The sequence below is a fragment of the Stegodyphus dumicola genome, chromosome X2 (assembly GCF_044657685.1).
Source record: "Stegodyphus dumicola isolate Sdum_Otavi_A_Nest chromosome X2, ASM4465768v1".
Lineage (NCBI taxonomy): Eukaryota > Metazoa > Arthropoda > Arachnida > Araneae > Eresidae > Stegodyphus > Stegodyphus dumicola.
This window is the reverse complement of record NC_140781.1, coordinates 37,266,910-37,288,727: the sequence shown is the minus strand read 5'-3', so window position 1 is coordinate 37,288,727 and position 21,818 is coordinate 37,266,910. Positions and strand designations below refer to the sequence as shown.

The 21,818-nt window shown below is 35.0% G+C and overlaps 1 protein-coding gene across 1 annotated transcript in view; it reads right to left on the bottom strand.

Moving 5' to 3' along the window:
- Positions 1–21,818, bottom strand: part of LOC118186144 (eukaryotic translation initiation factor 4H-like) — a 68,737-nt gene that overhangs the window by 39,844 nt on the left and 7,075 nt on the right. Inside the window, exon 2 of the mRNA XM_035356186.2 lies at positions 15,731–15,845. Within this exon, the coding sequence (XP_035212077.1) occupies positions 15,731–15,845 (115 nt within the window). The remainder of the gene's footprint in view (positions 1–15,730; positions 15,846–21,818) is intronic.

Genomic DNA, 21,818 nt, shown 5'->3' with positions numbered 1-21,818 from the left:
ACGAAATTGATCAAAAATATTAGCAGTGAACAACCTCAGATAAAGAGATGTAATACTGTCTTAGATACGGATGGCAACATCCCTACAGACGAAAAAGCTGCGGCTGATCTCCACGGGGCACATTACCAGGAGATAAGTGAGATGACTTTTACAGAAGTTGATAAAAAAGTGAGAAAAAGGTCTCGAGATCTTGCATATTGGATGTCGTAGTGCTGTCTCGGGCAATCCCCTTTTCTTTAAATCCTTCTCCATGCATGAATTGGAGATGGCACTTGAGGATCTTGACTTGACCAAAACTCCTGGACCTGATGGTATCCATGGCCAGATGATTGGGCATCTTGGCACTCATGCAAAAAAGAAATTTCTGAATATAGTAAATCAATCTTGGAGTCTAGGACGCCTTCCTAAAGAGTGTAAAAGAGCCACAATTATACCTGTTGAGAAACCTGGCCAAACCAATGGATCTCCTGGAAGCTTTAGACCCATTGCCCTAACCAGCATTGCATGTAAAATCATGGAGAAAATTATCATGGGGCGGTTGCTCTTTCACCTGGACACCCACGACCTCCTACCAAAAGAACAATACGGTTTCAGAAGAGGTCATAGCACCACTGATCAATTGGTCTATCTCAGCCAGAAGATTAGAGATGTCCAAAACAAGCAACCTACCAATCATACCGTGGCTGCTTTTCTAGACTTGTCAAAGGCGTTTGACCATGTCTGAAAACATAAACTAATAGTTAAACTCTACGAAGATTTTGGCACCAGGGGTAAAGCCTTGATCTGGATCGCAGATTTCTTAAGAAATAGACTGATAAAAGTAAAGCTTAATTCCACTATGTCAAACGCCTTCCAAGAACCAAGGCCAAGGCGTCCCCCAGGGTTCTGTGTTGAGCCCAATTCTTTTCTGCCTGTATTTAGCTGGAATTGAGAAGATTATATCAAGGAGATGTGAGGTTGGTTTATTTGCAGATGATATTGCCCTTTGGAGCTCAGGCCCAGATGTGAGTTCAATTGAGACCAATATAAATTTTATCCTTGAAGAAGTGTGGAAATTCTCAAAAGACCACATATTGATTTCTTATCCAACTAAATCTATTGTTAGTTTTTTTACCACCAATAAGAAGATTTATAATTATCATCCACAGGTTTTTATGAATAATTTGCCTCTTACATATGACAAACATCCCAAATATTCAGGCTTCGTTCTCGATCCAGAGATCACTAGTAAACAAACATGTGGATGCGGTGGTTTTTAAAGGCAGAAAACGCCTAAACATTCTGAACTATATATCTCGGGACGTGATTGGGGAGTCGATGCTTGCACTTTGAGAACTACTTACTCTGCTATCATACGACCTATTTTGGAATACGGTTTCCTCATTTACTGTTGTGCTTCTTCCACCAACCTCCAGAAATTGGAAAGAGTCCAACTCAGTGCTTCTCGCATTATAACTGGCTTGCGCAACAGTTGCCCGAAGAAAATTGCATTGTATGAAACAGACCTTCAACCCCTTAGTCTAAGAAGAAATGCGGGCCTCGTAAAATATTATAATAAACTCAGTTACGGCTCCCAGAATAGAACTTCAGAATTTCTGCAGCACTGGAGTAATACCCAAAGACTTAAGAAAAATAGTCCGTTTTGTCAAATTGAGTATGCTGGTATAAATGACCGTAATGTTGAGCAACATTCCTTGAAACAATGCTTAGATCCATCTGAGGCACTCCCTGGAGTCGGGTTTCATGCGGAACTTTCGTCTCGAGTTTCCAAGAAAAATTATATTCCGGCCCTGTTACGACAATCTGCCTTGGAAACTATACATGCAATTCCCACTGAAGCTACCCTCATCTATACTGATGGGAGTAAAAGCGAGGACTCTCGCTCTGGTAGTGGTGTTGTCATTAAATGCACAAATCGAAATATTGTTAAAATAAAGAAATTTTGACTTCAGTTCGGTCTTTAAGAGAAATGTGGATGAATAGTCAAAGACTACACAATTTAACTTGAATGATTTAAATGAATATCTTTCAAACTGGCAAAGAGTTGGTGATAGGGCCGGAGCTGCAATTCTTAGCAAACTTAGGCAGGTCTCGTCACTCTGTGAAGTGCATCTTCAGTGGATTCCTTCCCATGTTGATATATGGGGGAATGAAATGGCAGACATTCTGGCAAAGGAGGCTTCTGAAGAACCTTTGCCAATTATCAATTCACTGACATATCTTGAACTGCATTCCATTAGAAGACATGCTGACAGGCACATTTGGCTCGTTCCCCCGAGTCATTCCTGGTATCAAGCTGATTGTCCTGGAAGATCCCTTGCTATGGATTGCGAAAGATGTGTTCAGGTAACACTTTCCCGATTCTTCAGTGGGCACCTGAGGGGACTTGCTTTTGAGAGTGGTATCACGATGCACCCAATTTTTCTAAGTGTCACAATGCACCTGCATCACCGGCACATATCCTCGAGTGCCTGGAGTTGTCTCTTGTGGACCTTTACGGGTCTCCTAATCTTGTTTTCGATTTTTTAAAGGTGAATGGACTCGTGGACCACGTCTAGTATATTCCTAGCCATGGAGATTAGTAACAACAACAACAGTTTTCGCAGGTGAGGTTTAATTACAAGTCAACCCGGTTAACAATCTCTGTGCAGCTTCAACTAAAGTATGGCTAATTAGAATTAGTTTAGTTTCTTATTTTCTATCTTAAGTTAAAGCCCAAGTGGAGGCTTTCCCTTTAAGCCAGAGAAGGGGCATCGGTGAGCATTTCTCTGAGTGAATAAACGGATATTTTAATCATTCTTTGAAATATTTTACAGTTGTAAGAAGACCAGCGAATAGCTGCTCACTTCCCTAAAGTTCTAGTAGCCAAGAACATGTAAATTAACCAGAACATTTTAGTTTAAAGCCCTCCCAGGCATTTTGGCTAATTTATATCAATTTGCTTCTCTTTAAGCATCTTTTACAACAATTAGAAATTTGTTTCAGTATGCAAACTAATGTTCCCGCTAGTTTCTGCTGCTTTATCTCCTAACTTTTCATTCTCTCGGCAATGTACCTATGAGGTTTTACTTGATCTGGTAAAAGTTAAATAGTCCCAAACCCCTGTCAGATGTGAAGCAAATTATTGCCATGTCTGAAATTACCTACAAAGTCAGACAAAACTTTTATTAAAAAAGAACTCAGAACATAAAGGCAAGTTCTTAAGATAACACAATCAACTACAGCTCATGGTGATGTAATTAAACAGGAACAGTCAAATTCAAATTAAAAATGTGGATGAATAGTCAAAGACTACACAATTTAATTTGAATCTATGCTGGCAAGAATTAATGCAGCATGCAAACAGAGGCCAGAAACACACTCTGTCTTACCATTAAAAAACTCCAGTTTAGAAACTATCAGATTTACATCCTGGTGAAAAAACAGAAAGAGGAAGTTATAGTAAAGGCTGAAATTATAAACAACTAGTTAATTTACATAATAATAACTGTACATATCTTTGAAGAATAATTTTCTTTCTCTTTACGTGTTGTTTCCCCCTCCCACCCTTTCAGTACGGTTCCTCTTCATTTTAGAAGTTTTGCATTTAATTAAGAGATTTTTGTTATTTTAAAAAACTAAATGCATTTTGAATATATAGAAAAAGCTGCTAATTTTATTTCTTTAATAATATGAACATTCAAAATAAGTATGAAATTATATATGGTAAGCACCGAAATTTTGTGGCAGAATTTTAAGAATTTAGTGACACACGGAGCAACAAAAATCTAGTATTGGCAAAACTTTTAGAATTTAGGAAGGCACTAGGCAGCAGATTTAGAACCCGCAGAGTAGGTAAATCAGGTAGGGCTGGCCTGTATGATGCATTGAGACATATAAGATGAATCTTTTACATTGTCAGTTTTCAATTCTTTCATAAACAGAAAATTTCCTTTCTATAAATGCCTGCCTATGTGATAAGATTGGAAGAATTTTTGATATTTTCCATGCTTGTATCTAGTGAAAAGTAGAGAAAATTATGGAAAGATATACATGTTAAGAAAAAGACTTCTAGTATCAAATTTAAAACATTCAAATATTATATTTTCATTGTTCTGCTAAAAATTCTCCAGAAAGTATGAAATTCATCACAAATTTCCTGTAAAATACGGTTTTTATGTGTTAATTCTATGAAAACAATTTTCATTTTGTCATATTTTTCTGGAATCTTCGTGTCTATAAATTTTGCCTTCAAATCCTTCTAAACTGTCAAAGTTGCAATGTCTAAAATCCTAAAGAAAAATTACCCCTACCAATTCTGCAACAGTAAAAGACAATTTTTTTTTTAAAGAGGTAAACTGACTGACTGATTAATTTATTGCCGGACTACCACACAGTGTGCAGTTTTTCCGGCTCAATCAAATTTGCCACATGGTACTACTATCTGCCCGTGGTATCCCAGAAGGAGCAGATGAAAGAGATAAAAAAGTGAACAATTAATTTTATAGAAAAACCTAGTGCGTTTTCTGTGACAACTACATTGGAAAAAAGTCTTACCATGAAAAATAATAAGAAGAAGACACTTTATTTAATTGCATAGCTACTTTGTAAATTGCGCTTTATAGCATTTATTACCTTATTTATTTTTCAGATTCAAAATACTGCACAATAAGTCGCCAAAATGGAAAGTTACGTCATTTTATAATATGACAGCAAAAAAATAAAAATGATTTATTTTAATGTTATTTTTAAATATAATTTCAATACATTTCCACTACTTAATAATGGTTGTCAATGTTATATAATGTTAAAAAAAAAAAAAAAAAAAAAAAAAAAAAAAGTCGCCGAAAAATTTCCAGATATTTGAATTAAAAATTTTCTATAGAAACTGATCTTAAAAACCACTGAAATGTTTATAAGTTGTAAAATTTAGAACCGTTTAATAAAAGAACTAACATCTCCAAAAGTGAAAACTTGTTTAAGAGGTCTTCATTGAAATAATTTCGAAATGCTTCTTGCCCGGAAATTTGAGTATCCAATCTTTATATTAAGAACAAATTAGATTCATGAACCCATTCAAAAGATGACCATATTTGTCAGTGAATCCCCAAAAATATTTCTCCAAAATGCTAATTCACACTCAAAACGGCAGTTGTAAAAACAGACAGAAATTTCAGGTGATTAAAATTAAGGACCTTCCACAAAATTTTGTTTGAAATTAAGAACTTTTAAAGGGCCAAAAATCGATTTAGAAAAACCTAAGGACTCTTAAGGACCATATGAACCCTACAAAACAAGTTATCTTGGATCATAAATTTACAACAACAAATAACTAACTCAGTATCTAAATTAATTAATAAGATGATAAACAATTAAATGAATAAGTATAAAAAACACAGGAAATTATTTCCATCAAAAGATGAGGCACATTAAAAATATACAATAATAAAAGCTAATTCAAATTAAATTATAAAGACCTGTTTCTTTCAGGTATTGAAATAAAGGTACTTTGGTTATTGCAACCACCTTGGTCAAAGTTGGCAAACCATGGCAACCATACGCATAACAATTCTTCAAGTAATCATATCATTAACTGTAAGTTTGAATAAGCAACATTGCCATTTTCATAAATGCTATTTTTACTGCATTTAGATGCTCTGTATAGAGATATTGGTTATTTCGAAACATGAGATATGAAAAATGTGCAATGCCCTCTCCTGGACTTGAACAATGGACCTCTCGATACGTGCCGAGTGTGCCTGCCACTGTACCACAAAGGCATGCTAAGAAAGCGAGAGAAATACCTTATATACTCCCCCCCTTTTAAGCGGCAACTGGGGATTAGGGGACCCGAGCGCCGAATCCTGGCGGTGGAGAATCATCATCCACCACCTTTTTTAGTTTGGGGGCCACTGTAGACACACTAGGTTATTTCGAAGCAGGAGATATGATAAATATGCAATGCCCTCGCCGGGACTCAAACCATGGACCTCTCGGATACATGTCGAGTGTGCTGGCCATTAACCACAAAGGCAAGCTAAGAAGGCGGGATACCTTATACCTCTAAAGACAAATTGCAATATTTTTGGTCTTCAACTGAATTCTGAAATATCCCTTGAGGGAACTGTCCGCAAAACAAAGAAAGTTCTTTGAAATTTTTGCAGGAATATAATATTTTGCCATTAAGGAAGGAATGTTCAGATTCACATTTGACGATGATGTATTTTGTAAAACAACCTTTCTGGAAATGCAATATGAAAAAGTGTAACAAATACATGAACATTCGAAGCAGTACTTGCATACTTGCCAACCTATGACACTCAAAAATCAGGAGATTTTTTTAAGAAATCGGGGGATTTTTCACAATGTTAAAAAGACTTTTTAAATAAGGAAAATATAGTTTTTAATAATGAATTAACTTTAAATAGTAACTAATTCTTAAATGCAAGCAACACAAAAATACCTTACACATAAAAAACATTTTTATTACTTGCATCGTTTAAGAAAACAAAAAAACAAACAAAAAAACAAAAAAAAAACCTTTAATCAGTTTTTGTACGAATGGTATAAACAGTGGCAGATTTTGCTTTCTTTAAGAAAGAAACTTCATAATTTTGTTCATAGGAATTGCCACGTAGGCCTGCTTTCTCTAATAAAAGTTTTCTAATGTGTCATCACTAATATTAGATCTAAATTTAGTCCTTGTTTTCGCAACAACACTGAAAATCCTCTCACACTGTGCATTACTATGGGGAACGGTCAAGATGGCCAACATAATTCTACAATTCACTATATTTTAAAATTCCGTCAGCATCTTTCAGTTTTCCAATTAAACACCACTGGGTGTCAATCCTAGCTGATTTTATAACTTCATCCAAATTTTCTAATTGTAAACTGCTATTATGCAGCTGTTGGACTTGTTTCAATTTTTCCTCCTTTTTAGAACTCCTTTCAAGATTATAATAAATATCAACAATGTGTTCATCCACATTTATTGGTAAAGAAGCTACTCCTTTTTCAGCTGCTAAATTTAAGAGGTGACAGGTGCACCTCATAATCTGCAAATCTGAATTTTCTTTTCTGAAGATGCCTGCAACACCAGTCTTCAAGCCTACCAATACTGGTGCATTATCGGCACCAAGTACTAAGCAATTATCCAGAGGGACTGCATTTTCTTTTAAAGTTTTAATAATTAGCTGTGCTATATTAAAGCCTGTCAAATGTCCTTCCAAAGTGGGGACAGAAAGTAAACTGCACTCAATTTCTGAAGACTCTGGATTAAAAAAAGAAACAACAATTGGATACAGTTTTGAATAGGTATTATTGCTTCCATCCGTAGAGAGGCAGAACGGAGCTGTTTTAATGCGATCAATAGCTGAAGATTTATTTTTCAAATCCATTTCTTTAACAATTGCACCTCTTTTGGTTCTTGCACTTAAGTATTTCTTAGCGATTTCACTATCAGGAAACATTTTTCTAAATAAAGCTGCAGCGTGATCCGATGCATTCAGTGGCAGGTTGTGCTCCAGTAAAAAGGCAGAGAACAGACATTCTGCATTAATAACTTTTTGGTTTTTTGTTTCTGAAGAAAAATTTATTTTATTTTTTTTTTTTTTTCCAAAACAGCTCATGCTGCCCTTGTGTTTTTGTGTACGCACATGTTTGAGACCATCCGCCCTTCCACCATTCGAAATCGAAAAATCGCAACGACAGGCGGTACACATCGCAAATTTATTACATTTCCTTGAGGAAATAATGGAAGGAAAGTCAACTATGTACGAATTTTGAAACGTAAACGAGTATTTCACCTTTCTCGCAGACATAACAAAAGATGATAATTTCTAAAACTATTTCCCAAAGGCACGTGTACTCACACAACTCAGGACAAAATGACCGAAATAACTAAAGAACATCCAAATAACAGCTTGTTTTGTCCTCATTGGCTAATATATGCCAGATGACACGCAGTTGAGCACGATGTCCATTGGAGAACTGGAGAAGGACGTTTCTGAATACGTATATGCTCTCACTCACAAAGCAGAAGTTATCTAATTCGCAAGGTTTTGTTTTAGATATAATCTAGAGAAAATTCATTTGCTTCGGACATCCAAAATAACTTTTTTTGTTCATATAACAAAGTATTAAGCCAAGTTCCATAAAAATCATGAGAAATTTTAAGAATAAGAAAAAGTCGGGAGAAATATATTGTAAATCGGGTTGGCGGGAGAGCGGTTGAAAATCGGGAGTCTCCCGCCTAAATCGGGAGAGTTGGCAAGTCTGTACTTGGTTCGAGAGCAGTCCTCTGCCATTTGTTACAGCAATCAGGTTTATATACTGCTGGAGTAAAGAATTAATGAGTGTTAAATTTTGTTTGGAAGAAATAGAAATTCCTGGCAAGACTGTGATAGAATGGAATAATTACATGCAAGAGATACCATTTGTTAGTACAGTCAAAAGTCGTTAATTTGGACACCCATAATCCGGAATGATCTATAATCCGGACCTCAAAGCTAAAAACTTTCTGCGCATGCGCCGCGTTGACACATGCACATAGGCGTTTACGTGTGCGCGTAAGACCTTTACGACTGCGCATATGCGTGTGCGCAAGTGCAGAAAACTTTTTCGCAGGCGCGTTTAATGTAAAACGGACGGTATAAGCTAAAATTATCTAATTATCTATTTCAGTTAATGTTGATGATTGCGTTGTTCCTTAATCGTCGAACTGGATCTGGCTTATTATTTTTTGCAGACTGTAAGAGCAATTTTATAAAAGTAAACTTGAACTTTCGATTATGTCAAATAGAATTTCCGATGCTGGAGCTCCCAAAGGATCTACAAAACGAAATTATGTTTCGATGTCCATCAAACAAAAAGTGGAATTGCTGCAAAAAATGGATAAAGACATGAAGAAGGTGACAGAGAGGTTAGTGAAAACGAAAAAATTTCGATTGACAGGTTAGTTGGTATTCTCGGCACAGCAATTACGGGACTTGAACAGCGGAACTTTGTAACTGAACAAGAAATTATGTCTGTGAATAGATTTAAAGAGAAAGTATTAACACATAAAACGAAGCAACTTAAACAACTTACATTGAAAGAAATGTTTAATAAAGTAAACAAATAAATATTAAGCTTTTTTTTTCGTAAATTTTGATACCCTTTAGATCATAATTGTTATTGATTTCATAAATTACGGTTTCATATTTTTAATTTTAGAATTTCTGCATGCCATCTTATGAGATTTAAACTGATGATCTATAATCCGGAATCGCTGAAGTCCCGACGAGTCCGGATTAATGACTTTTGACTGTAGTATTATAAATTGTTTTCTGAAATAAATATTGAACTAAAATTAAATACACTGACTTGAGTAACGAGCAAAGAGTCAGACTGTTGGTATGCATGGCGCTTCCCAATTAGGCTTGACTCGGAGAATACCCTCATCAGATCACTCGGTGTTCTTTGATCTACGTGTTTGTGCACTTGTGTGTTAATTGCTTTTTACATTTAACGTGAAAATAATTATTTCACGATAACTCCCAAGAAGATTGTTGCCTCAGACAGTGCTGCAAAGAGAAACAAGCCGTGGCCTTTGAATTTAAGAAAGAAACCATAGATAAACATAAGCGTGGTGTAAGAATGACAGAACTGGCAAAGACTTACGGCCATTCGACATGGACGATCTGCACTATTCTGAAGAAGAAAGAAATTAAACTTGATGTGGCCAAAGTAGTTACCGTTATTTCCAAGAACCATCCAAAACTCCTAATGTTGAGAAGCTGTTGTAGGTGTGGATTAACGAGAAGCAGTTGAAAGGCGATTCAGTGTCTATTTGAAATTCGCTCTTTTATAGGTCTTTTATATTTTTGTGACATAAGTCATCTTATGTAAATGTGTGGGATATGTGGGCAACAGACGGAACCGGCTTGGAAATTTTCCACAAAACTACGTTCTACAAAAGTTTTATTTTTTTTTTATCAAGATGTTTGCGTTTCGCTGATATAGGAACTCGCGTCGTCAAGAAAGCATCAGATAAACTTGAACCTGTATGAGAGTTTTTTGAAGATTTTGTGAATTACTGCCGGAAATATTACACTGTCGGCGAGTCCTTAGCAATTGATGAAAAACTTGAAGCTTTCCGAGGGAGTTGTTCTTTCATGCAGTATATTCCTAATAAACCTAAATAATAATTCCTGAATAACTTCAATAATAATAATTAATTTCTAATAAATTATATATTAATGTTCTTCTATTCCTTAAAAAATTTATATTATAAAAAATATTATTGAAATTAAAATTTTAATTTTTATAATTTGAATATTTTTTAAGTTTGATCATAATATTTTGGCATAAATGTAACACTTTTGCCTGAAGAGTAACAGTTTTTTTCTTCAAAAAACATAAGCGCACGCTCGTGTAACCCAAAAGAGCCCGCACGCTCCTGGGTTAAGATGCTTTAATCAGTCTTAAAATTTGTTTTAAATTATGCATGGTTATTGACAAACATAAGATATTTTTCTCACTTCTGTGGAACTAATTCATCATTTAATCACTGATTGAAAAAAAGTCTTACAATATATTTTGGGACAACAATAACAATTTGACAAGAACTTAACACATAAGTCTGCGACTGATGTTTCCAAACGCAAGCTGTTGAGAATGGACCCTGACTTCCCCCTTAAAATTTTATTACGAACTTATTCTTTAAACAAAATTAATAAACAGTAATGCCAATTGCATCAAGAAAGTTATTTCATTACACTTGCTGCTAGATTTGCTTTGTGGCTACCAAAAGCTATTCAGTTTAAAATGTTTATTCTAAAAATCTAGACAGTAACTTAACAATCATTCTGCTTCCTGTCACGTCAATTTTTTTGGTTCATTGGCGAGGTAAGGAGAGATTGATCAGGGAAAATGTTTCTCTTCTTTCCTATCTTCTTCAACATATGAAGATATCTCCAGGTGAAAAATTTTTTGAATGGGTAGTATCATTACTCAGAATTTCGTTTGAAAACTGGTCGATGTGGAAGGTAGCTTTCCCCTCTACTTCATTACTTGACATTTATTACTCCTGATTGTAAACAATCTTGGATTATCACATTATAGTCTTCAAGCTTTCCCTTTAATTTCTGTTTTTTAGAGGTTGAAAACAATATCTTTTCAGCAGTGTGTCTATTGAATGATAAACTACCCCAATCATTAGCTGATGGCAAATTGACTTCATACCTACATCATCATTTTTTCTCAAAGTCCTATGAAAGTAATCCAAAATAGCAATTTCTAATTCTACACTAGCCTTGCTTTCACTGGAATCGGTTATTCCTAAAGCATTTAATTTCTGTAAATTCTTGTGAATTAGCATACTGATTATCACAGATGAGGTAATTTGAGGTGAAATGCAGTAGTCTAGCTTGCCCATAACAATACAGCCGAGTAGTGTCTGTACTGCAACAAAACCAGATGAGTGGAAAATGTTCCTGGTGTAGACTTCCAGCACAGTCAACTGCAATTAGCTATAGGTAGTAAGCCTTTTCCTACATCAGCAAGACTGATGCTGTTATCTCGTAATTCAACCATTCTTCTTGAATACTAGAAATGTGCTCACAAATAACTTGCTGGTAAAGAACTTGGACAAGAGCAATTTCTTTATAAATTACCCACCAATTCGTTGTAGCATTTATGTTGCTTTCTAAAGCTAATACCCCCCCCAAATACAACATGCATTAAATTTTCCCTTCATTGAGCAGTTGCCCCCATTTGGTTCATGGTAGATTTAAGAATATACAACCTCTGTGATCCAGTGTCAAATAAAGTTCTTAAGTTCTTTCCATTTGCTTCAATTGACACAAGCAGAGTTTGTAGAAGAACTTCTGTTTGGCTTAGTTAGACCTTCATTTTCATTAACATGAAAAGTCTCTGCATTAATTTTCTTCTTATCAACACTAAAGAATTCAGGTTATACTATAGTCCAATGTTTTTTTTCACAAATTATACATCGAACATTAGCCTTGCAATTCTTCAAATGATGCTAGAATCTCAAACATGTGAAATAAGCTTTATTTTCTCTTAAAATATCTTTTCCCCCTCCTTAAAAAGACATTTTTTGGCCTTTAAAACAGTCTTGAGAATAATGTGTTTTGCCACAAAATATACAAGCAGGTTTCATAGCTTTTTCGAGCTCATTACTCGTCTGGATAGAAATTTTGTCTTTTGTGTACTTCTTATTTGAAACTTCATCTGATTTAATACCAGCTTTGGATATAACCAAACAACCAATTTTTGTGAATTCATTATTTCACCAATGGGAATAACATGACAGCATATTTGTCAGTAGTTATGCCGATCGACTCTAAAGACATCATTGACTCCAATCTATTGTACATCTGCATGATGTTCATTTTCAATTTCATATTCATAGCATTTTTACTACCAATGGGTAGCAGTTTGCAGACATAATACCAACAAATAGCTCTTCACGCCCAAACCTTGTTTTTTGTACCATGCTTTAGTATGAAGCTTTAGCTACCAATGGCTTTTGCATAGTTATCACCAGTTGGTGGATAGCTATCTGCGATTTCTCGGACTCTACTGCCAACTGTTAGGGATGAAATTTATCTTCATGACCAATTGACTCATCATCATGAATTCTACTGAACTGACTCCAAAATGTAAGGCAGGCTTTCACTTCCTCGTTAAATTTAACCAATTCCAATTTGGGGGCTTTAATTTTATTTTCTCACCTGTATGCATCGCCAACCGTTCACAAAAATTTGATTTATCAAGACATGCTTTAATACAAATGCGAGCTACATCTGCTTTTCCTTGATCTTCAATTTTCTTGTATTCCACACCAAAATCTTCAGATTTGGCATCTATTAAAGCAGTACAAATTTTAACATCCAATTCAGCCAAATCTGTAGCAATTTGCTCTAAAGAAGAACATTTAATTTCAACTGCCTATTATAAATCTGTTTCATTTAAAGACGCTATTACAGATTGTAACAGTTCATGTTTCTTACAGGTATATTAATAAAACCTTAAATCAAGAAAGTTAATATTAACAAATTCACTGAATTTTTATCTTTAAGTACCACGTTTGTCTTATCACAATGTTGAGAATGGATAGATTACTAATCAACTTTCTCCTTAGTATTTTACTACGAACTTATTCTTTAAAACAAAATTAATTCTAAACATAAATAGTAATATCAATTGCATCAAGAAAATTATTTTGTACACTGCTGCCAGAATAACACCGAAGTGACAAAAGTCATGGGATACCTCCTAATATTTTGTCGGTCCTCCTTTTGCCCGGTGAAATGCAGCAACTTGACGTGACATGGACTCAACAAGTCGTTGGAAGTTCCCTGCAGGAATATTGAGCCATGCTGCCTCTATAGACGTCCATAATTGTGAAAGTGTTGACGGTGCAGGGTTTTGGGCACGAACTGACCTCTTGATGATGTCTCATAAATGTTCGATGGGATTCATGTCGGGTGATCTAGGTAGCCAGATCATTCGCTGGAATTGTCCAGAATGTTCTTCTAACCAATCGTGAACAATTGTGGCCCAGTGACATGGCGCATTGTCATCCATAAAAATCCCAATGTTGTTTGAGTACGTGAAGTCCATGAATGGCTGTAAGTGATCTCCAAGTAGCTGAAGGTATTCATTTTCAGTCAAAGATCGGTTCAGTTGCACCAGAGGACCGAGTCCATGCCATGTAAAAACAGCCCAGACCATTATGGAACCACCACCAGCTTGAACAGTGCCTTGTTGACAACTTGGGTCCATGGCTTCATGGGGTCTGCGCCACACTCGAACCCTACCTTCAGCTCTTACCAACTGAAATCGTGACTCATCTGACCAAGCCAAGGTTTTCCATTCGTTTAAGGACCAACCGATATGCTCACGAGCCCATGAGAGTCGCTGCAGGCGATATCGTGCTGTCAGTAAAGGCACTCGAGTTGGTCTTCTGCTGGCATAGCATAAGGAAGACAAATTTCGCCGCACTGTCCTATCGGACACGTCCCTCGTAGATTTCTGTGGTTATTTGACGCAGTGTTGCTTGTCTGTGAGCATTGACAACACTACGCAGACGTTGCTGGTATCGGTTGATAAGTGCAGGTGGTCGGCCACTGCGCTGTCCATGGTGGGATGTTATGCCGGAAATTAGATAGTCTCGGCACACTCTTGACACTGTGGATCTCGGAATGTTGAATTCCCTAACGATATCCGAAATGGAATGACTCATGCGTCTAGCTCCAACTACCATTCCACGTTCAAAGTCTGTTAATTCTCGCCGTGCGGCCATAATCACGTCAAAGACTCTTCACATGAATAACTTGAACACAAATGAAAGCCCTGCCACAGCACTTCGCATTTATACATTTTCTAGGCGATACTACTGCCATCTGTATATTTGCATATTCAGGGGTGCTTGTGGGACCCCAAAAAACCCCCTGAAACTTTTACGGACTTACTACCGACATTTTGGAGTTTCGAGAAGGGGGACTTCTTAGAAAATCAGTAATCTATATATAAAAGGAAGAGTCTGTCCGTCTGTGTGTGTCTTTCATTCGTGCTGTCCATAAGTTAATAGACACAGGGCTACATAGGTGCATCTAGACAAGAGCCAGTGCACCTCAAAGTGATTTTTTTCAAAATTCGAATGAGGTTTTTTTTATTTGATGAAATTGCATCAAATCGATGGTACACAGCCATATTTGCTGATATCAGCACTGCTGCCACTCAGAAAAATGAGGACAATAATTCTGTGCAGTTTTTAAATACAATGTTTCTCTTGGATACTGGATGTTTGTCGAGAGGACGTTTGCTTTTTGATTTAAAATTAAAATTTAAAAAAAAGATTTAAAATTAAAATTTTTTTCGGTACATTTAGAGGAAGGCTAGCCACATAGCAGCAAGTTTAGTTATAAAGCTTTACTTTATGTTTCAATGTGCACTATTTTATTCCTTGTGAATACTAATTTTTCAAAATTATGTTGAAATAAAACATGAATTAAATACATTTTGAAAATTTTTATAAAAAATACTTACAGTATTAATAAACACAATTAGCATACTCCTGTCGTTCTTCTGTTAAAAATTACATCGGATTTTAGGCATGGGTTCAGATTGCTCAAAATGGTAAATAAAAAGTATTCTAGTGAATGATTAAATTGAAGTTAGGGTACCATATAAAAAAATGTTGATATTAATATCATCATGCAATTTAAAAGCATCATCCAAAACAAAGAATAAAAACAGAATGTATACATCCAAAACAAAAAATAAAGAAAAAAATTGATTGGATTATTTAACTTAGGCAAAGTGCACATTAGATAACTGGCAAAATCCATTCTACTTTTGATTGAGATGGCTATCTCAAGATGGAATTCAACGATATCTCCTCTTTTCCTATTATCAAATACACCCATTCCGCAAAGATAATACAATCACAGATATAAACTTCTTATCCAGGATTTAAAGATAGGCCTAATGAGATATCAGGTATGTCTATGCTAATCACCATATTTTGGTAAGGCACCAAAAATGAAAGGATACAGGATGAATCTTAACAAGGGATTACTACAAAGATGATCAGTCTTAAAGAAGTGATTATGACAAAGACAGCTAATAAAATCATATGTCTACAATACATTTTAATAAAACTAAGCTTTCGAGCTTCCAGCCTTCATTTGCTTATATTTTAAAGTTTGGATTCCATAAAAAATTTCACAAAACTTACATTCATTCCTCCGAACATGTGTTCAATATCACCTTGAACTACACCCTTAGGCAAATTTCCCACATAGAGTGTGTAAGGAGGTTCTGTTGGCAAAGGGCGAGTGGGTCCTTCTTGCCTAAACAATGACAGGTAATTAATATATACATTAAAATTTAAAAAGGTACCTTTCAGTTAATGGGGGAGCCATTTAGCACCAATCATAAACACTCATAAGAAATTTAATTAGATAGTGACAACCTTACCGATACATAAAGCTTCAGAAAAAATTAAATTTGTAATAAAATAATGCATCACATTATTTAATTCATATAATGTTTAAATGTGCACAATGCCAAATTTATACAATTCTCCAATGCTTTTTAACTCAGAAAAACTTTGCAGAATTGCACAAATTTGGCACAGCCTTGGCACACAATGTAAGCAGGTATCGCATTTGGCATTTATTATTTGACAACTGTCACCCATTAACAGAAAAGTAAGAGTAATAAAATTATTGATGCATGTGAAAAAACCCAAAATACTCTAAAAATTCATTTATAAAAACAGATTAGAATAGCATTCATGAAGAAATATACAAAATTATACAACTAAAAAAACATTAAATCACATAACTAGCTTCAAATGGCTGAATACTGATTTATCAAAATGAAAAGTTTCTTTTAGGAAGTCCTTCATGAGAACATTCCTTTCCACTGGCATAAAGCCTTTTCAAGCTTTGCCATTGCAAATAAAACGATGAAACATCACATAGCATATTTTTAGTTCTTTAAATAATTAACCTAATAAATATCGCTATAACCCTTCAGTCTTCAAAAATAAATATACTAGTCAAAAAGAATGCTGAATTTGGGCTATGGATACTAGGATTTCTTGGTCACAGGAAGGAATGCAGTCAAAGGATTTAGAGAAACAGAACTGTGCTTGTACGTCACGTAAACAAGAACTTCATATACACATATTACTGAACCACCAAGATTAACCTTCCAGCACGCGCGCTTGGCAATTTTACATGAGCATTCGCACTGATATAAAATTTACAGAGCCAAATGTATTCTAATTAAAATAATATACGACAATTAATAACACACAATTACAAAATATTTGAAGAAAAAAAAGAGCATTTTCCGAATTTTCACCCACGAACACTTGCATGTCGTAACTTTTACGAGAAAGCTGCTACATAGCACAAATGCCCAGTAAAAAAAAAAAAAGGTCAAATGACTTCCTGTTGGCACATTCCAAGATGTGGGGAAGGGTAGAAAGGAGGAATAGAAATGACATTCAGACATTCTGGAAGGTTAATATAAAACTTGAAAAAAACCAAGGAAGAGAACAAAACTTACATATTTTACATGCTGAAAAGCTACATGTAGAAAAATAAAAAAGCACATGTGGTTAAAATGGAAATAAAACTAAATAAAATACTCTAGCTTGACATGCTAAAAATTTTACATTTAAATGTAAGTGAATTTGGAGCTTCCAGAGATAGCTGTCTTCTTCATCAGCTAAAATAGGAATGAACGGCTGTTTTCTGCTGGGTTGCTGAATGTACGGTTGCTGAAATTTAAGGATCAATTTTCAAATAAATGGCAGACTGAAAGCAACTCTACTGCATGGCTTTTCAGCAACTTCTAACACTCCTCAATTTTAAAGCTGCTTTGTGACAGGATTTATTGATGATTTTACCTTCATCCCATTTAGTAATTAAGTTTGGATACTCCAAACAGTATTTTACCAAAGATGTGCTTTTTTTTTTTTTTTTTTTTTTTTTTTTGTTGTATTAGTAGACAGTGAATCTATTATATTTCTAGCAACTCCTTTTGATATTATTCAGGATGTCAAACTGATATACTCAGTTTCCACATTCGTGTCTTCCATCGCAGATGGTATACGCATTCAATGTACCTGCTGCAATGGAGACCAATTTGTCCATTTTTAACAATTTCTTATTCAAATCTCTTGAAAACTGAACTGATACATTAAGTAATGGCATAGTAAAGGGATGTTATAACGACTATACTTCCATTCAGTTTTTATGTCAGCAACAACATCACTTTTTCAGTATAACTGCAGAAATTTGTCTACTGATTTTCTCAATGGTCTTTCAACAAAGCTGAGAGTGAAACTATTGTTTGTTACAATATATGGGATGTACTTATATTCGTTTATTTCGTACTTATATTTGATAAATGAAACAACTTTGCAATAATACAAGGGTATCCCTTCAGTCTACTCTAACCAAAGATTTTTTAACAGAGTTTAGCTAAAACAAAACTTTCTATAAATTGACTACAAATTTCAACTACAATGGATGACACTAATTTATGGTTGCATTTTCGTGATTGAATTTTAGGACACAGCAATCTGGAAATGCTAACCAAATCAATTTTAGACAATTTATCCAAAAAGAATGTTAGTGGTGGTGGCAGTGGATTTTATGGCACATAACCTGAACAGATTATATACGCCAGACACATGTTTACACACAATCACAATTAAATCCACACAAGAATTACATACAATCACAAATTTTAAAATATAGCAGATTTATAAAATCAAAAGAAGCAATAAAATAACGAATGTTGAGATGAAGTTACTTATGATTTAGAAAATGATAACAGGTGTGAAGCAGGTGTAAAAACATACATCATAAATTATAGTATTATATATAATACACAAAAATATAATATAAATAAAATGTACAAATACATTAAAATATATATCACAAAAATACAAAGATAGAACATCAAAACAAAATTAAATAAAAACCACCCTCCTTCAGGTACTGAAATAAATCAACATTGGCCTCTTTCCCAATCACACGGTCAAGAGGCTAGTCAGCATTATTAAAATGCTTCACTCAAAGTATGTTAAAATACAGACATTAAATTAAAAAAAAAAAAAAAAAAATGAAGCACAGTCAGAACACTACCACAGTATGAACAGGTTCACTCTCAGTCTTCAAAATATAACTGGGTGTAACTCGAAAGTGACCAATATGAAGACCTGGGTTGAAATTACTTCTTACCTTTGGTTTGTAATTGATTCTCAATATTTTACTACAGGTTTTACATTTTTAAGCGTGTTACTGACCTTAAAATCCCACACTAGCTGTCATTTATTTAGGACTTTTTTTTCTGCAAGCTCATTTCTTTTCATACAAGACAACCAGAAACCCAGCAGTACAGAATTTGATATCCATGCAGCTGTAAGTTTACGTTTACCTTTGGAAGCTTGCAAGAGTTGAAAAAGGTTTCCTTGCATATCTTTCAATGCATTATACTAGTCTGTGCAAATTATGAACTTTCTTTGGCACAGCTTTGAAATCAATAAAAGTGCATAATACAGAACAGTTGGTTCAGACATCAAGACTGAGCATGCATAGTGCAAGTGTCTGCCCTCCACACAGTCACCTATTATAAATATTGTATCAACATGACTAGTTGCTTTCGATTCATCATATACATTCTGGTCTGCTGTTTTCATGGCAGCTATATTTTCATATCTGTGCTCAAGAAGAGGGTGTTTGTATATGATCTAATTATGTTTCTCTTGTCATGACAATAGAAAACATCAAGAATATTGACTTGTACATACTCCCTTAGCAGAATTTTAAAATGCTCTACTGCTTGGGTGGACACATCAGACATGAAATGCTCTTCAATGAAAGAGCGAGCTCTTAATAAAAAAGAATGCACGTAAGATGGTTGTGCTTCAAAGAGAACATCAAACATGTCATCATCATCTACGAATCAAAAAACATCTACGAATTGCACAATCTTGGCAGCGAATCTACGAACTATGCACACCTTGCTTTAATAAATTAACATAACAATAACTTTCACAGAATATCATGTACACAGATATTCTGTGTACATGTCTATTTAAACTTAAAAAAACAGCTACGAATTGCACAATCTAGGCATTGCACACAAATCAACCGAATAAACTAAACTAAATTACAAACAATTCAAAAAGCTACAATAACAACAAAAATTCATACTGAAAAACAATGAAAATAACATTCTACAAAATAAAAACAATAAAATGCACTTACCATAATGAAAGCTTTTTTTGACAGCAGAAATATCAATTTTCAAACATCACCAAAACAGAAAACACAAACACTTTCTTCAATACACTACATAGAAATTTTTAATTTCTCCCATTCAACAGTTCTTATAATTTCTACAAATTTGTTAAAAGGATCTTCTCCAGTTTCATAACAGTAATGAAAAAACATACAGACAGCCAAAGAAAACTGAAAAATCGCATTTCCAATTATAACTAGGCAACGTAGCTTTAACATGACGCCACGCACTCTCTATGGTATTTATACGACAGCCAGACTCGCTATCCACAAAATTTATACTATGGTTCACAAATAAATGTTCAAAACCTTCTTTTCCTAAATCGTCGCGAGATCTCCACCCATCCAAAAAAAATAGTTGTACCAGGCTCAATCCACTCTTTAATTCACTGCATCAGTGTTTCCTTACTTCTACCACGCACAGCCACTAAAAACAATCTCCCAGACCCTCTTTCCACACCTCCAAATACCCACTGCCCCTCAACAGGATGGCCACGATGATATTTCCTTTTGCCGAACTTCCATTCACCAACTTCCACCACTTTATCTCCCCCCCTATCTTTTCAGACACAGAGCATACAAAGTCCAACATACATTCGTTAATAAAATTTCGCGAGTCACAAAACGTCTGTGAACCAAAGTGAAACAATTTTGCTATATCACGTCTTCCTACAATTCAAAATTTCGAAAGTAACGATAAGAACTTCCTCTAAAGTTAACTTACTACACAAAAACCAAGATCCAAATCTTAAACTCTGCTGACACTCACATACTTTACTAGCAACAATTTTACTGGAAACTCACAAGTCTATCAGAAACACCATTCTTCGTCCGAGTTCTCATATCAGCTCCGCATTTTGGACACGCCATACTCGGTTTTAAAAGTCCCGACTCCCACAGAAATTCAAAAAATACTCTACGATCTGCATAAACACACCCATGAACAAAAGACTCGTTAAGAACTCCAATATCGTACCTTTTCATACTAAATTTAGTTTGCACACAGTCAAAAATACGCGACTGAAATCTAGCCACCACACCTCTCATTCGCCCAAAACCAGCGCCGAACACACATTGCCACATTTGCCGATATTAGGGCGCATATAAGGGTAGAGGCGGAATTTCTACGTCTTCAATCTGTGACACATAGAATTCCTTAACAGCATCCAAAAAAAACTTCCTAAAATTATCTGAACTAGAATCCGTACATCAGCATCGCCATATAAATTCACAAAAATGAGAGTAAAAAATATGCTCCGTAGTACTGGTATCCTATGATCTTCAAACCTACGCATTTCCTTCCTCTAACAGGACACTTATAATGGTTACTAAGTAAATCTTCATTTACACCCCAGCCAATTAATGCTTTTTTCCCCCTTTTGTTCCAAATCATACAGAAACTAAAAATTAATCTTACCACGTTCAGCCATTTTACTATCTAAACCACAAAGCAAACAATGTATTGCCTAACCAACACACACCACAAGCTCTTACAAATCCTTCCCGTCATTCAAAATTTACCACAACCACGCAACCGATTACATCATAGTAGGGTTTCCATAATATTCAACTACTCAGGTCACCATAAATAAAACAACAACCTGGCGATAAATGAAGCAACGACTTGGCGATAAACGAAACAACTTCGCAATAATACAAGACACACCCTTCAATCTACTCTAACCAATGGACTAATGATGGAACTAAATACATAAAAATTAGTTAGCTAACTACTAATTTGGAACTAAATATAGAATTTCTTACAAAAATTGTTGGTTAGAGTTGACTTTAGGGTACCCCTTGTATTATCGCGAAATTGTTGTTTCATTTATGACAACTTGAGTAGTTGAATGCTATGGAAACCCTATTATGACATAATTTGAATCATGGGAAAAATTTGGAAAGTGTGTGTCAGATTTTGGGTAAGGGCTTGTGTGTGATGGATTAGTATGTTGTTGTTATCATGTGGTTTACATGGTAAATTGGCTGATTGTGGTA